We start from the raw sequence: 17,115 nt of genomic DNA, 5'->3' as shown, positions 1-17,115 counted from the left end.
TGTCCACTGAGAATAGGACAAGAAGTAATCAACTTTATTTGCACCAGTGGAGATTTAGGTTAGATATTAGGAAAAACTTTCTAACTGAGAATAGTTAAGCCCTGGAATAGGCTTCCAAGGAAAGTTGTGGAATCCCTTGCAACTCCCACACAATTCCTTTTTGGGTCAGGACTCCTACAGTTACAACACTGTGAAATTTCAGATTTAAAGGGCTGAAATGAAATTTACGATTTTTAAAATCGTATGACCATGAAATTGAACAAAATGGACCATGAATTTGGTAGGGCCCTGACTATATTCCATAAGGATAAGGGTTTTATTTGCATCTACATCCCAAATTCCCCTTCTTTCCCCCGCTCCACCCCCCATCAGTGTGGTGACAGCTCATTCCACTAGAGCACAAGCAATGAATAGGCATCACTTCAGGAGGTCCCCCTCCTTGATATCTGTGAAGCATCCATGTTGGGCTCCATTCACACATTTGTGAGACATTGTCCTGGTGCAGGACTCCTCAATTGATGCCTTGTTTGGGTGTTGCTCTTCCACTTAGCTCTGCCTTCTACATCCCTCACACCCTCCTTCTGCTTAAGTACTACTTCTCAGTCACCCACAGTGGAATACAATAGGGACCATCAGTTGAAGAAGGGGAAGTTACTGACCTGTAACTTGAGGTTCTTCCAGATGTGTGGTTCCTGTCAGTATTCAACTATCTGCCCTCCTTCCCCTCTGCTTCAAATCTTACCTGATTTGCGCTAGAGAAGGAACTGGAGAGATGGTCCCCCAACCTTTATCCCCTCAGACAGAGGCACAAGGTGAGCCAGGGTGCATGCGCAGACCAGTGGATGCTATTTTCAAATTATCTGGCTCATGGTGCACATGCATAACCCAGAGTGGAATACAGAGAGGGACCACATCTTGAGGGACCTCCAGTTACAGGTCAGTAACTTCCCCTTTTCCCTTATTCAGTGTATGGAGATACTTTGTACCTCTTTGTCAATATGTATTTTTTTTTCCAGCATCTAGTTGTTTAGTACTATATATTGTTTCACGGAGAGTTATCAACTGTGTAACAGGTATTCATTGTTAGTTTTTTTGCTGAGATAGACAGCCTAGTGAAAGGATTAAATGAAGGGATAATTACAGTAGAAATAGCTGACTATGTCAGCAACTGACTCTCAGATTTCTTTTTGTATATTCAGTTGGCTCTGATCCAGAGTTTGCCCGCTATGTAGCCGGGGTCAGTCAGGCTATGCAACAAAAAAGGCAAGCACAGCACATCCGTCGCCCAAGCAACACACGTAGCAACTGGCCTCTTCCTGATGATCCTCACAGAACCTGGCCTTTTCCGGAGTATTTCACAGAAGGGTAAGTGAGACCATAGCGTCCTCCTGTACATTATGTTCTATCCGCTCTATGTTCAGGTTGAACATAGTGGAGAAATGCTGTAAATTACTAGGTGTTTCCTGATAGCTGTGTTAACTGCCATTGCTTCACTGGACTATGCTGTGATATTTTTTAAAAAATTACATAATTTTCAAGGGTAGTAGGTTTGACCATTTTCTGCTTTGTTGATATTGAAGTGTTAACATTAGCTTGAAATGTCCTTTAAACAAATATTTTAGTGCAGTTGTATTTATACAGTGTATTTTTAACCTTAACATAAGAATTGACAGGTTTATAATGCTTAATTCAAACTGAATTTATTTTAATGTCTTAAAGGCCAAGGATATTTATGATCAGGAATGATGCTATGAAGCCACTTGGTATATCAGGGGATTGAATTGAGCTTCCTAGACGTTATCAACTGGATGCTGCTACTGTGGAGCAGCAAGAGCTGCTTAATCAACAAATGTGGATTCAGTCTTCAGTATCTGTAGTGAGAGGGTTCTGAGGCTTGCTACATTCTCCATTTCAGTGGTTCTCAACCTTTTCCATGCTGTGGCCCAGGGGTTCTCACACTGCGAGTTGGGAGCCCTCAGCGGGTCACAAGGTTATTACATGGGGGGTTGCGAGCTGTCAGCCTCCACCTCGAACCCTGTTTTGCCTCCAGCATTTATAGTGGTATTAAATATATTAAAAAAGTGGTTTTAATTTATAAAGGGAGGTCACACTCGGAGGCTTGCTGTATGGAAGGGGTCACCAGTACAAAAGTTTGAGAACTACTGCTGTGGCCTCATGTTACAACATGAAAAAGTTTCAGGATCCTCTTTCCATTTGTACACCAAGGGGGAGTGGTTGTTTGTGACCCGCCTTGTACACCAGTTTGCAGCCTCCAGGTAGAGCTCCCATGCTCATCTAATTCTGAAATAAATGTCTGAACCCTTTTGGAAATTCCTAGACCAAGTATCATTTGGATTGTCTGCCTGAGTGAGAGGTTATGGTGTGTGCGTGTGTTTAATCTGAATACGTATATATGAATGAAGGAAAGAGATTTTCCTTTTTACATTAGATTGTTGCAGTTAATGATGTTGTAGTGGCAGGACTATTACTGTAATAGTTATCAGTGAAACGTACTTATTTCTGTGTAAATAGATAGTAAAAAATATGCCCCCTTCTACTTTCTGCACTATTGTGGTTTAACTCAGGGGTCCCAGGAGTAGGGACTTCCCAACATTCAGCATTTTAGTATAAAATCCATGAACACTTCATGGCAGGTACTGTGGTCAGGACAGTGTAGAAATGAAGACTGACTTCCTGTTTCCTTACAGTGATGTGACAAACAGCTGGTCTGGTAATCAAGGAGACTCCGCCAGCTCAAGTGATGAGACCTCCTCAGCTAATGGAGACAGTTTGTTTTCCATGTTCTCAGGGCCAGACCTTGTTGCTGCCGTCAAGCAAAGGAGGTGAGCAGATGTGTTACTGTAAACATATGCCACTTGAATATTTTAATCCTAACTTCATAAAATAATGGCAAGACAAAGTGAAAATCTTGTGTGAGGAGCATTCAGTTGGTGGGATTGTGAGACAACCATATGAATTGAAACTTGGTAGCCACATTGGTCATATGGATCTGTAAGTATCTGATCTTCATGCAAATGACTCACAAATCTCGCTAGTGAGCCGTCACCACCTCGTCTAGTATCTTTGATATCTTTTCACCAATGTCCATTTATCATCTCAAACTCAACATGCACAAAAGTGAGCTTTTGATCTTTTCCCACCTTACTCTGTCACTATGGGTAATACCCCATCTTCCCAGTTACTCACCATTTAAACGGAGGGTCATCTTTCAGTTGACCCTCTCTAGACTCATGTGTATAAACCCTACCACTTCTTCCCACACTTCATCTCATGCTAAAATTCCCATCCAAACCTTCTTTATGCATCTTGATTACTGCAACTTCCTCCTTTCTGGCCTTGACTGATGCAGCCTTGTTCCCCTTAATCTTACTCAAAATGCTGCTGCTAAAATAATCTACCAGCCTGGTCATTCTTACCATGTCAGGCCCCTATTTGAGTTCTTCCATTGGTTCCCCCTTCAAGTGGGCATCAGCCTCAGACTTCCTGTCTTTATCTTTAATGGCCATGTCAGCTTGGTCCCTCCTTTTCTGCATGCACAGCTGCATTTTTTTTAAAATCATACAAAGCAAATAAACTATTGAGCTTGATGAATAGCTAAAACAGAGCGAAGGTGTTTAATCAGTCTCAAAGGTGAATTACAACAGATTATTCCTGTTATACTACACATCACAACCTAATCATTTTCTACCTTTTGGAGGGATTGAAAGCTCTGCTGTGCCTCTGGAATTTTTCACTGATCTGATGGTAGGTGTGCCACTAAGAGAGAAGTAATGAAGTGGCCTAAATTAAAAAGTGAATTATTCAAGGCAGTAGTCCCCAGATCCTCAAAAGGATTTAAGTGCCTGGCTCCCACTGGAATGAGTGGAAGTTAAATCTCTAAGTGCCTTTGAGGATCAGGGCCTAGGTCCCCTACTGTAATTGAATATTAGGTTCCCAAGATATGTAGTTTTCAAAATCTGCCACGTGGTTGCCCTTTGGTAAACCTAAACTATCAGCAAATACTAGTGCTGTGGCTGAACATATTTGACAGAATCTCCCATAATAGCTACTGAATAATTTAGAGCCAAAACATGCAAATATAAGTAAATTTACCCATTTTCGGGGTTGGGTGCTGAAAGCCAATGGCAGCATGGCTAAGTTTCCTGAAGCAGTGTGTCATCCTTGGGTATCTGTTGTGGAGGTGTTGCCCTGAAAGCAGTGTGCTGGAGCAAGATGGGGGTAAGGTTAATGCATGCAGAAAGCAAGTGAAGGATGGTCAAAACAATAAAGGAGCAAGTTATGGACTGAAGTGTCCGCAGCATAGGAGTTATACCTGAGGCTTTAAGGGCTCAAGAACCAAACTTCAGAAACTGCTTTTGCAGTTAGATGAAGTAGAATGTCTGTAAGCAGTCGCAGGAAAAAGCAGCAGCTGAATGTAGAAGAGTGAAAGCAGGGAAGCAAGCTGGCAGAGTGTTATATATATATATATATATAAAATTAAGTGTGTTATATTGACAGATTCGTTCTGGTAGTCCTGTTGATGTCAAAATCGGTTTCCAGGATAATTGTTTGGGGGTGGGGTGGGGGAGACGGAGGGAGAAGACACAACTCCTTAACAGACTTCTGATACTAGAATCTTCCAAATAGAAGGTAAAAAATCCTATGTATCTGAGCTGCAGGTGTCATAAAAATAGCTAGTCTGCAGTGCTGGTGTTTCTTGCTTATCAGCAAATACTGTACTGTGGTTTATTTTAGTTATTTTTTTTTTATAACTAAAAGAGCCCATCCATAGTTTTAGGTAATCATGACATTTAACTAAAATATATATGAAACTATACAAGAGCATGGCAGAGTGCTGAGCAAGGGCAGATGTGTAAAAGCCTGAACATTGCGGGTTTTAGGATTTTTCATCTTTTTTTTTTTTCTTATGCCTTGTCTATCCTTACGGGAGCTTGTAGAGTACAGGCACTACTACACAGTTACACACTAGTGCAGTCTGAGAACCATAACTAGGTCCTGAATGAAGTTTTCTTGACAAAGGTCAAAGATATGAAGCACCTACATACTCAGAACTGTTCCATAATCTTCTCTATAATCTTAATCAGACATGGAAGATTAAAAATAGGTCTATAGCTGGCAAACCTGGCAATGCCAAGCAAGTTTCTTGAATCAGTTTTACATATGTTTCCATAAAGGTTTCAGGTGAGGGAGGAAATAACTGGTTTTCCCGAGAACCCCTCAGCGCCAACTGAAAAAGGGTTCACTGTTCTGTAACATCAACTCCGACCAGGCCTGACTAACTCATTACACCCAACACATTGCTTTCTTAGTAGTTAGCCAAAAAGGGTTGAGTAAGGTGTCTAATAAAAGCTCGTATCATACAGATCACAAGTGCTTACAGGCCCAAGCAGAGTATATAGGACTGCCTTACGCTGGCTTCATTCTTTTCTCTAAGGGTAGTTCTGGATAATCAGTTTTCTGTCCTGGGGGATGTGCCATATGGGGTTTCACAAATTTCCAATTTTCAATGGATGTATGGTGGCCTACCGAGCTGTAGTGTGCGCAGTGTGCTGAGGTTGCTTTGTTCTGTCCACTTTGTCTGATTCTGTGGATGTGATGCAGAGTAATGCACACTGGAAAACATGATCCTAACTACACATATAAAATGACGGGGTCTGAATTAGCTGTTACCACTCAAGAAAGATATTGGGAGTCATTGTGGCTAGTTCTCTGAAAACATCCATTCAATGTGCAGCAGCAGTCAAAAAACTAACGTTAGGAACTATTGAGAAAAGGATAGATAATAAAACAAAATGTCATATTGCCACTGTCTATATCCATGCTATGCCCACAACCTTCTGGTTGTCCCACTGGGAAAAAGTAGAGAAGGGCAATAAAAATGATGAGGGGTATGGAACAGCTTTCATGTGAGAGGAGATTAAAAAGGCTGGAACTGTTCACCTTAGAAAAGAGAATTAAGGGGGAATATGATATGTCTCTACAATCATGGATGGTGTGAAGGCAAATAAGGAAGTATTATTTATTCCTTCACCTAATACAGGAACCAGGGGTCACCCAATGTGATTAATAGGCAGCAAGTTTAAAACAAACGTAAGGAAATACTTCTTCACACAACACAGTCAACCTGTGGAACTCCTTGCAAGGCCAGAAGTATAACTAGGTTCGAAAAAGAATTAAGTTCAGGGAGGATAGGTCCATCAATGGCTATTAGTCAAGATAGTCTAGGATGCAACCCCATGCTGTGTGTCACCGAGCCTCTGATTGCCAAATGCTGGGATTGGATGACGGGATGGATCACTCAGTAATTTCCCTATTCTGTTCGTTCCCTCTGAAGCAGTGGCTCTCAACCTTTCCAGACAACTGTAACCCTTTCAGGAGTCAGATTTGTCTTGCATACCCCCAAGTTACACCTCACTTAAAACCTACTTGCTTACAAATTCTGGCATAATACAAAAGTGTCACAGCACACTATTACTGAAAAATTGGTTACTTTCTCGTTACCACCATATAATTATAAAATAAATCAACTAGAATACATTTTGGTGTATAGTATATAGAGCAGTATAAACAAGTCATTGTCCATATGAAATTTTAGTTTGTACTGATTTCGCTAGTGTTTTTTGTGTAGCCTATTATAAAACTAGGCAAATATCTAGATGAGTTGATATACTCCCTAGAAGACCTCTATGTACCCTTGGTTGAGAACCACTGCTCTGAAGCATCTGGCAGTGGCCATTGTCAGAAAACAGGATACTGGGCTAGATGGACCATTGGTTTGTTCCACTATGGCCATTCTTATGATTACTCACCATTAGGGCATTTAAATGAGAACTTTCTATAGCTGGTGATAAAAATATACACCTCTACCCCCATATAACGCGGTCCTCAGGGGTCAAAAAATCTCACCGTGTTGTAGGTGAGACCGCATTATATTGGGGTAGGGACAGGAACCGCTCCCCGTACCAGCTCACCTTCTTTCTACCTCCGCCTCCTCCCTGAGTGTGCCGCCACCCCTGCTCCACTTCTCCCTGCCTCCCAGGCTTGCCGTGCCAATCAGTTGTTTGGCCTGGCAAGTCTGTAAGGGGGCGGTGGGGGAGAGGAGAGAAGCAGAGCGGCGACATGCTCAGGGGAGGAGGCGGAGATGAGCTGGAGCAGGGACCAGTTCCTCTGCGCCACCTGTTACTTGCTGCCGCCCTTCCTGGGGCCCCCCTGCCCAGTTCACCTCCTTTCCGCCTCCTCCCACGCTTCTCTTCCCTCCCAGGCTTGCTGCACCAATCAGCTGATTGGTGCAGCAAGCCTGGGAGGGAGGAGAAGCGGAGCTGTGGTGTGCTTGTGGGAGGAGGCAGAGTGGAGGTGAGCTGGGGTAGGGAGGGCCACAGCAGGTAACGGGCAGGTGCAGAGTAAATGTTTGTGGTAACACAAATTTGGATACGAGGTAAAGCAGCCCTGACCCCCGGAGCGCTGCTTTACCGCATTTTATCTGAATTCAGCTTGTATCAGACCACATTATATCAGGATAGAGGTGTACCTACTTAAACGAAACAAAACAAGGGGTGGAAGTTGTTAAACACAATTTTAACACAGAATTAAGAGCTTCTGATCAAATCAGCCATTGACAGAGGAGCTGTTATGGCTTCCAAATTTTAACACAATCTTTTTAGTACTTGAGCTCATTTCAGTTCACTTCTCTGTCACCAGCTACAAGCCAGACTCTGAACTTGCTGTAACAGATAGCATGTGCAGAGCTTGGGAGCTACATTACACTTTTGAAGGATTTTTATTACTCTGGCTTCAGTGTATGAGTACTCAGAACATGCCTCAAAGATACGGTTTACTATATACAATTGGACAGAAAAAAGGTAGGCAACTAATTTCAAGATGTGTCCCTTTAATTGCTATTTTTTTTAAAAGTTAAAGTTTAGATACTACTGTTCCAGAATTCACCTACCAACTGTTTTAAGGAAACAGGAACCTTACTGTTAATGTTCTTGTCTTCCGTTGCTGAGTGAAAGACACACAGAGTGAAAACAGAGATGAGTACACACACAAAGCTGTCAAATGTACAGGGTAAACAATCATCTTTCAGTCATCGTAATAATTATATGTAACAACAGTAGGTGAAAAGATGTGCTTTTAAATGACAGCAAACTGCATGTCAATCTGTTGCTTTTTGCAGAAAACACAGTAGTGGTGAACAGGAACATAGCACACTACCATCGCCACCTCTTCTTTCCACTGTAGATGATTTTAATCAGGTAAGCTGAAAATTGCTTTTTTCTCTTTGTTAATGAAGGTGACTTAGCAAGAGAAGAAAAACTTGAGCAGTCTGAAGTATCTATCCAGTTATCATCAGACAAGTTTTTTAGCTCTGAATTGAATCAACACCAAAAACCATTTGCATTGCAGCGGAAATCTAAAGCTTTGAACAAAATTTCTTAAGTATTAAAATAGAGAATCTTATAAAGCATATTTGCCCCATTGCTTGTCACCACAAACGAGTTCAAAACATATTGCTTCCCTCCTACTGGATACCTGCAAACTGTTCCTGGAAGTGCTTTCCTGATTGCTTGTAGTGCTCTTTTCCCCTCACTTCCCAGATATTTTGTTGAGAAACCCGAGCAAGTTGTATGCTGGTCAGAGTGCTCTAGTAACAGGCTAGGGTGGTATAGATGCAGTGTTACCAGTTCTGCACTGTCAAGTAACTTTTTAAAGTGAAAAATGAACAGGGGACTAAATCACACCATAAAGTGAGCTGCCAGCCTCTGGCTGACCACCAACATAAATGATAAATAAATTAGTCTTTGCCCTATAAAGATGATGATGAAGAGCTCTACAAATCATAAGTGTATTCAGAATATTTCCTGAGGAACGTCTGCATTTAACTGATCAACATATGCCTGTTTTAAGCCAATAGTAATTTTTATGAGCAAAAAATAGGGGAATATCCAAGGCTATGGACGTTGCAACGTGACCTTTTTTTCTAGGAAAAAGGGGGTATCTATTATGCAAATATAAAAATGAAGGATTTTTTGTCTGATCTGCTCAGCTGTCTCCTTACTATAAATAATTTAAATAGAACAATCTGCTCTCTGAAATCAGAACAAAATGCATTGAAATATTTTGATTTGCAAAATCAAAGCTGATAATTCTGTCTTCACAGGATAATAAAACCAAAACCTGGCCTCCTAAGGCCCCTTGGCAGCATTCTTCATCCGTTTCAAACACACTACCCAATCAGAATACATCTTTGTATCAGATGAGTAATCCAGTCAGTCAGTGGAATGACACAATGCAGATTTTACAGTCACCAGTTTGGTCTACAGCCAGTGACTGTGCACCATCTACAGGTATTGCCTCCAATTTTGCCTATGCTCAGCGACAACACTCACCACAGCAGCAGACATCCCAACACAAACAGCTGAATAAGGGCTTTAAATCTTTTCCAGTAAAGCACGAACGCAGACCATCTTACCTGCATCAATACTAACTGCTTTTTTATATTGGAAAGATGCCTCGTAGGGCCAAACAGTCTTATAAATTATGTATATTATCTTTGTTTCCTCTTTGTGTATTGGCAGTGTTCTGGTTATTTTATTATATGTGGAGTGAAAACTTTATGGTGATGTACATAGGTTTTAAATTGTTTTACAGTGCTGAGCAAACAGACAATATATTTGTTAAATGTATATGAAACAGCCCAAAACTGTGAGGCAAAACACTTTTAAAATGTGTATATTACCTTTACTTTTCAGACCCCTTTTTTAAAAAACATTGCTAAGATTACCATGCAAGACACTGTATTTTATAGCTATTTTCATATAGATTTATAGTTAAACATCTGCTAAAATGCATTGACTTTTTAAGCAAATATAGTGGTTGCTTTTGCTCAACACTGTTTTTGTTTAGATTTATAATGGACAAGTTGTAGTCTTTGTATTCTAAGTAAACAGCCTGTGACAACTTTTTTTTTAGTGAAGTGGGGCAGCAGCTTTTAACATGCCATGCAAGTGGGTTTGTTACAGCAGTGTTGCAAAAACCATTGCAAAATTAAGTTTTGCAGTCATTTCATTAATGTAAATATCGAGCAGCTGGAATCACTCAAACTTGCGTTTCAAATTTTCTTGGCTGCCAAAGGTAGATGGTATGGTATCTGTGTGAATGACGATACTGATTTTCAAATACACAATTTGATACTTCTACTTTTGGCTAAAGGCATTACCCCCACAGTGCTCCTTAAATGAGTGACACTATAGCTAAGACTACTTGCATATATTTAAAGTCTTATTTGAGATGCTGCAGTTAGAGTAAAAATTGTGAGCTGGCTCAGAAGAGAAACTAGAATTAAAATGTGAGTAGCAGATACTTAAAAGTATATTATGTGCCATTACAAAGTTTAACCTGTGGAACTTGGAATAACCTTCCAACCAAAGTGGATCCAGCAGTGTGTGACTGGTGCTTAAATTGGAGGGGGGTGGGAAGTAAATATATATGTACAGTTATCCCATTGTATATTAATTGAAGTTACAGAAGATTCTTTATATAGTTAAAGCTTATTTAAAATTTTCATATTTCATCTTTAAAAGAGTAATTAAATAATATTTTCTGGTATAAAGTTTTGACAGTATTAATCTTATTTTTATATTTTCTTAAATCATTATACCATTCTAATATGTTAACTACTAGTAAAGTGGTGTTTTAGTTCTAACTACATATAAAAATTTTTCTGCAAAGATAAAAGTACATTTATGTTCCCATTTTTCTACAAACTAAGTACATCTATATCTAAAGATACCAAAAAAATAAAAATAAAAATATATATATATATAACATATACAACACTAATACTATTAAACATTTGGGTGTTTAAAACCCATTCACTCCTTTTGTTTGTATGGTGATGGGCTGTAGTTGCAGGCCCAGAATGTTATCTTTTGTGCTGTTTAAGGATGCCAATGTTGCCTGTATTTGATATACTGTCACCATGTTTTCTGAAAATTCGTACTTACCATGTTTACAGAGAATTGTTTGCTGTACAAAGACTTTTTACAGTAATGTGCTTTGCACAATCAGCGTGGCTTTTGTCTGTAAATTGTTAATGTTCTGTACTATTTTACTTTTGAAAACCCTCTGCTGAAAGTACTAGTCGTTATTTAGCTTGACAAATGGTTTGAAGTTTCCAAAAGCTTGACAATATTTGATCCTAAATTTGTTTGTATTTATGTCCCATGATTATTCATACTAAAACCAAAATGCAAATTAAGTTTATTTATAACTTTGAACTTTTTCCTAACCAGTGCCAAAACTGTTGTTGCAGTTTTTGTAATTTACTGTTAATTACAAAATTGAAAGTTTCTAAACTTAATCCAAGTGAATTGTGGAAACAAAATTGAAACCATTTCTGTGTCTGCATTTTGACCATGTAGGTGCTATGTCCTGTGCTGCCGATTGTTCTGAACACTGGTAATTTTTAACATTGTTGCACTTGGCAAACAAGTCTTGCCATAAAATCTGTTTATCATTTACACTGCCAAGTGCAAGGGTTTGGTGCTTAGTTAACTTACCCTTATTGCAGTGTTTCTTGTGAATAGCTAATGCTTCTGAACTGGAACTGAACATTTTGTATTTTACTTTTAAAGCGCCTGAAAGTAAAAGCTATTTGCATTATTAAAGATATACATTTAATAATAGGTCATACCTGTTTGAAATATGCTCCTGACTGAAAATGAACAGCGCCTTAAGATGTAACTTAAATTTGTAAATGAAAAGATATTAAGGAATATTAATACAAAAAATTGTCTACTTAACGACTTTTTAAATGCGTTGTCTGCATAGTAGAATCTGATATCAAATTTCCCCATAATCCTTATTTTAGGGCTACTTTACCCCTAGAATGGAATGTATAGCACCACTATTAATGCTCCTTCATTGGCAGTTAATAATACATACTATTGCTTTTCAGCAACTTTCCTTCTTGACACCTCATACCCATATTTAGCTTTTGGTGATGAACATTTTGCACTTGCAACTAAGTCACTTTCCTTATGTACTGTTCACAGATCTATGAATGGCTAATAACCTTTGCTTTTGGACAAAGCTATGGGGTGGTGCCATTCCATTTAAGTTACTCTAACTGTGTGACTGGAATACAAAAATCTGAAATGTGCAAATGCAAAAGCCTGTTACCTGTATCTTTTTGCCAACAACAAAATACCTGTGCACGACAACTCATTCTAAGGAGAAAAGCTGCTAAAAATCAAGTAGTCTTTACACTGATATCAAAGGAATGAATTCAGATGCTTGTTACCAGATTTTATTACAAAATATCTAACACATTTTCGAGCAAGTTAAAGTAATACTTTAGACATTACTGAAATGAGTATTCCCTTATAAAATATTTAAATGGAGATATAAAACTCATTTGTTTAGTGTTTTCCATAAATAGATAGCTACATACTATTTCTGAAAAAGTTTAAATTACTTATTTCCTTAATTAATCTGTTTTGAAGACAAAAGTCAGCTGTTTCTTTTGTTGGAAAATTAGCAGCCTCTCAGAATATTTGATTAAACTTTCATGTTTGGGAGGAAACCAACTACTCAAGCCAGTTCCATACTTTGAAATCGCATTTAGATTTGTCTGCAAGTAGGTTTCCTCTAACTCACTTGTTGCATGAGTAGTGTTTCATACTAATCCCAAAAGTGCTTTTGCTTACTAGGAAGAGCTTTAGTTCAATCTGCATAGTATCATATTGTAATCGGATGTGCAGCCAGATACCCTGTATTGCATCTGACAAATTCCTAACCCTGCATTTTTGCCATCTTGGGAGTCTTGCAAAAATAAGATTTTTACAATTTAAAGAAAATATTTTCACTAATTATAAGTAAAATTATTGAAACAGGTGGATACTTATAAAATTTATGATGTAGCAAACAGCATTATCCATAATGCTCAATCTTGTAGATTAAACAGTTAATTAGAGCCAAGTGTCAGTTGTACTGCCAACTGAGATCCAAGTCTGAATCCCCTTCCAGGATACCTGGCCCATGAAGACATTCTCAGAGGGGAAGATGGGATGCACTGGGAAGCAATAAATGTCTTCTGATTTCTGCAGTGCCCATCTATTCGCAAAGCAAGTCAAGTACAATTATACCAGTTTTACTGTGGAATTTGTAAATTCACAAACTTAGACAAATGAGAAATGAGTTGTAGACACATTTGGTTTAACCAGGAGGAGGCAGGAATGGCAAACTTAAACTGTTTGCTTTTCTTTCAGGCCACTAACAACAATTCTCTAAAGTGAGTATTGCAACTAGATGCATTCTTGAGAACTACAGTATGCCTTAGAAACCTGTGACAAGTGAGTGGAAGAGGGACAGGACACTAAGGGAGACTTAAGCTACAGTCCTCCCCAACCAAACAGCCATGCTGACTATCTCATTCTCTGGGCTACCTTTAGATGATGTGGGGAATTGCCATGAAAACTGGAAAAGCCTGAGCCTAGTCAGGGGAGTAGTCATAATCCTGCTTAACCTCATGGTCCAATAAGTGGTACCAGAGTAGACAAAGACTGTAAGCTCTTCAGGGCATATAGCTTTACACAGCAGGCAGCATAATGAGGCCCTAATTCTGCTTGGAGTTTCTGGCTGTTACTGCAATACAATAATGAAGGCAGCAGGTCCTGGACAACCTCCAGTTACCTCACTATTTCTCCTGGGTAAGTGGAACTTGAGCCTTTTCTAAAACTCAACCTGCCCTCTGATACCCAGTGTCATCATTTATCACCTTAATATGCTCATTTTCCAAAAGAATATATGAAGAAATTCAGGTTGCTTGGGGGTTTTGGTGTCACTGTTACTTGATTTCTTACTCTCCATTATCACCTACCACTCAAGGAAGCATGAAAAACGTAGGCAGTAGTACTTTTAAATAAGGTGTATGTTTCTCAAAAAAAAAACAACCAACAACACACAACCAAAAAACCAAGGAAGGGGAAGACTGGTGAAGGAATCTTCCATATTTTTATCAACTCATCACTAACAGGATGCAAGGCTACAGCAACTCTATTCCTATAAGAATCTATTCCCTAATGCCCATCAATCTTGGCCCCTGGATTCCCAGCTGATCCCTATCAAAGCTTGCTCTTAGCCAGTCAGACAAAAATGAGGGAAGTTGTATCCCTCTTACCCTCAGAATTCCCCCCTTTCAATCACATCTTCATGCTTTATACAGGCACCACTGATGGGTGTCCAAGTTTGTGGGATCAGTCAGTCTTCTGTACACTGGCTGGAGTTGCATCAGCAATAGTAGCCAAATAAATAAGATTTCTGTGCAAGATATGCTGGTACCTATGAGAGGAAAAAAGTTTGGAAAATTCAAATGGGAACAAGACTTGATAATTGTATTCCCTACACTAGAGAGATCAGGATAGGCTGTGCCTAAACAGAATTGAAGTAGTCATGCATATTTACAATTAATAAATGCCATCTTAGGTCACCTACTACAAACCCAAAATGGAAGAACTCATTCTTGGGAAATAATTAACCCTTGCCCCCGTATCTTATTTTCGTTCTCCTACACTCAACTCCCCATATACCCTCTCCAACTCACTTTCATCCTAAAGATGAGACTTGCATGGCTTATTTTTCAGCTGATGCTGCAGTATCTTGATGTGGTGACTGAACAAGGCTTATTTTAAGCCAAAAACTTTCTATAAAACATTTTCTGACAAATTTCACAGTGTGCTGGGCATCTAAACTAGTACCTTTTCTATACATACAGGGCCTGCATTTTGGAATAAGTTTTACTTACTGCACACATTCTGTAGCTCTTCCTTTATTTTGATATTCTACAATGCATCGAATCAGCTGATCGTTTTCATCTAGTAACTAAAATAAACACAAGTTAGGGCTTTGCTTCTGCTAAAGGTGCTTGATATCTTGTTATATGTTGTTTATTGTAACTGCAAAAATTCCCTTCTGTTAGCTGGTTCTACCTGTTTTATGATAATTGGGCTGAAAATATTTTCCTGCACCTCTCTCATGTTTAGGTTTGCAGGCTGTGGTTTATTTGTAGTAGACTAGGGCCTAGAACAGCATTTCTCAAATGCAGCCACCAGGAGTTTTTCCTGTAGCCATGACGGCCTCCTTGGTACAGATGGCAGAGGGGGCAAAGCAGCACCCAGGGGGGCTTCAGCTGGGGAACTCCTGGGGTACACTGGAGGCTCCAGCTGCAGGATTCAGCCCCCCCACCAGCTTCAGCTGTATGGCTCCAGGCTTTGCCCTTCCTCCCCCTTCCCAGATCCAGCCATGGGCTTCTGGCTCTGGCAAGCAGGGCTGGTAAAGGAGCAATGGGATGGGGATGGGAAGAAAAGAAGCAAAAGGGCCTTGACGAGAGGCAGTGGGACCCAGGGGAGGCAACAGGGGCCAAGGGCACCAAAATACAACTGTGCATTCCATAGGCGCAGGAACTACAGGCATGGGAGGTGCTGCAGCACTCTCAGGTTTTATGCAGGGGCTAGGGTCCCAGCTCCTGGCCCCTCAGGCGGGGGTCCTGTCTGACAGCCCTGCCCCCAGCTGTGGCCCCAGCATCAGCCCGCTTACCCCTGTCCATGCCCCCCCTCCCCTGCCAGAGCCATGGCCCTGCTCCCAGCCCCAGCTCTAGGAGGCAGGTGTGAACAGGGGCAAGGGAACAGGGTCGATAGAGGGCTTTGCGCTTTCAGCATCTCCCCTACAGAAAGTGCTCTAGCGCCATTTCTTAAACCCGACCAACAAATCACAAGGATTTGGCCACGGATCTGTGCATATTTCTTAGTTTTTCATAAAGTTAGGCGTTTTCAGACACTGTATCAAAGTGGTCACCAGCACGAGTGGGTGGCCACTAAGACAATGTGCCGAGACCGCTCCCGCCCGCACAAGCTGCAATAAGGCTCAAGGCTGCCAGGTGCTCGGCGCTGAACAGCTACTGGACCAAGGCAGCGGCGGCTGGCAAGTGTCTCAGGTACGGCGTGGGGATGACCCAGGGGCCAGGCGCGCGCTAAGCGCAGTAATTCCGCGGGGGCCAGAGCCGGCTCGGGGAGCAGCGGGGAACGGCCCCGCCCCCCGCACATGGGGGACTCGAGGGGCTGTGGCGGTGCCGGGCACTCACCCGCTGCAGGGTCTCTGCGTTCACTTCCGCTTTCCCGCGCAGCCGCTCCGGCACGAAAACCACCGACATGGCCCCGAGGCGGCAGCTACCGGCGGTCCCGCCTTTCTCCCCGCCACAGGCTCCGCTTAGCTCCGCCCACAGGTCGCTACCACCACCTGCAGCCCCGGGGGGGGAAGCAACGTTGTAAACAAAAACTCTATCGCCTCCTCCCCCGTCCGGGCGACTGGTTCCATCCGCCCCGTGCACGCGCGGCCGTCACTGCTGCGTGGGACGGCGCGCTACGTGCTAGAGCCACAGAGCGGGGGGGCGCTGAGGTCTGGGGAGGGCGGGGACAGGACTAGCGAGCTCCCCCCCGCGGGGCGGTACAGACCGGCTCACCGGCGTCACTTCCCAACCGCCGGCAGTCAGCGGTCCGCCCCCTCCCCCGCCGCCCCCCCGCAAGGGCAGCTGGGAATGGGCCTGGCGGGCCCCAGCCCTTCCTCCGGCAGAGTCTGAGTGGCTCCGCCCTGGTCGCTCTCAACCCGCAGCCCCAAAGCGGGGCGGGGACCAGGAGTAGGTGTGGCACCTTAGAGACTAGCCCGTTTGTTTCAGCACAAGCCCAGGAAAACTCCAGCTGAAATACACGTGTTAGTCTCTGAGGTGCCACACCCACTCCTTTCTGTGGATACAGACTAACACGGCTGCTACTCTGAAACGTTGTAAACAGCGAGTATTGCCCCCTCCCTCCTCCTCGGGGATAGGACCAGCCCAGCTGGGCCTTGCCCAGGCCTCCTCTGGATAGGCTACAGCCTGGCTCCACCACGGCTAGGTCGGAGGCCCCTGGGCTCCGCTTTGCGCCTAGCTCCGGGGGCACGCTCCCGCAGACGCCTCTGGCAAAGCCTCCCCCCCCCCCGGCTCCATATGAAGTATGCAGAAAAGCCTGTGATTGCTGCCCTAGCTGCATAGGGGGAGCT

The 17,115-nt window shown here is 42.1% G+C and overlaps 2 protein-coding genes across 3 annotated transcripts in view; one reads left to right on the top strand and one right to left on the bottom strand.

The window, feature by feature from the left end:
• Positions 1-13,481, top strand: part of KIAA0355 (KIAA0355 ortholog) — a 104,168-nt gene extending 90,687 nt beyond the window's left edge. For both annotated transcript variants that reach the window (XM_030581491.1, XM_030581492.1), the window contains 4 exons: positions 1,200-1,365; positions 2,709-2,843; positions 8,198-8,276; positions 9,182-13,481. In XM_030581491.1, the coding sequence (XP_030437351.1) occupies positions 1,200-1,365; positions 2,709-2,843; positions 8,198-8,276; positions 9,182-9,508 (707 nt within the window). In that variant the 3' untranslated portion in view covers positions 9,509-13,481. The remainder of the gene's footprint in view (positions 1-1,199; positions 1,366-2,708; positions 2,844-8,197; positions 8,277-9,181) is intronic.
• SS18L2 (SS18 like 2) lies at positions 12,317-16,469 on the bottom strand. The gene is made up of 3 exons (XM_030581496.1): positions 16,163-16,469; positions 14,828-14,904; positions 12,317-14,364 (listed from the first exon to the last, which is right to left on the bottom strand). Exons 1-3 carry the CDS (start codon positions 16,229-16,231, stop codon positions 14,280-14,282), a joined length of 231 nt encoding a protein of 76 aa, XP_030437356.1. The 5' UTR covers positions 16,232-16,469; the 3' UTR covers positions 12,317-14,279.
• Positions 16,470-17,115: the final 646 nt, after the last annotated feature.

This window comes from Gopherus evgoodei, chromosome 12 (assembly GCF_007399415.2).
Source record: "Gopherus evgoodei ecotype Sinaloan lineage chromosome 12, rGopEvg1_v1.p, whole genome shotgun sequence".
Taxonomy (NCBI): domain Eukaryota; kingdom Metazoa; phylum Chordata; order Testudines; family Testudinidae; genus Gopherus; species Gopherus evgoodei.
Note: the sequence above shows the minus strand (reverse complement) of the source record. Positions and strands in the feature narration are given on the sequence as shown.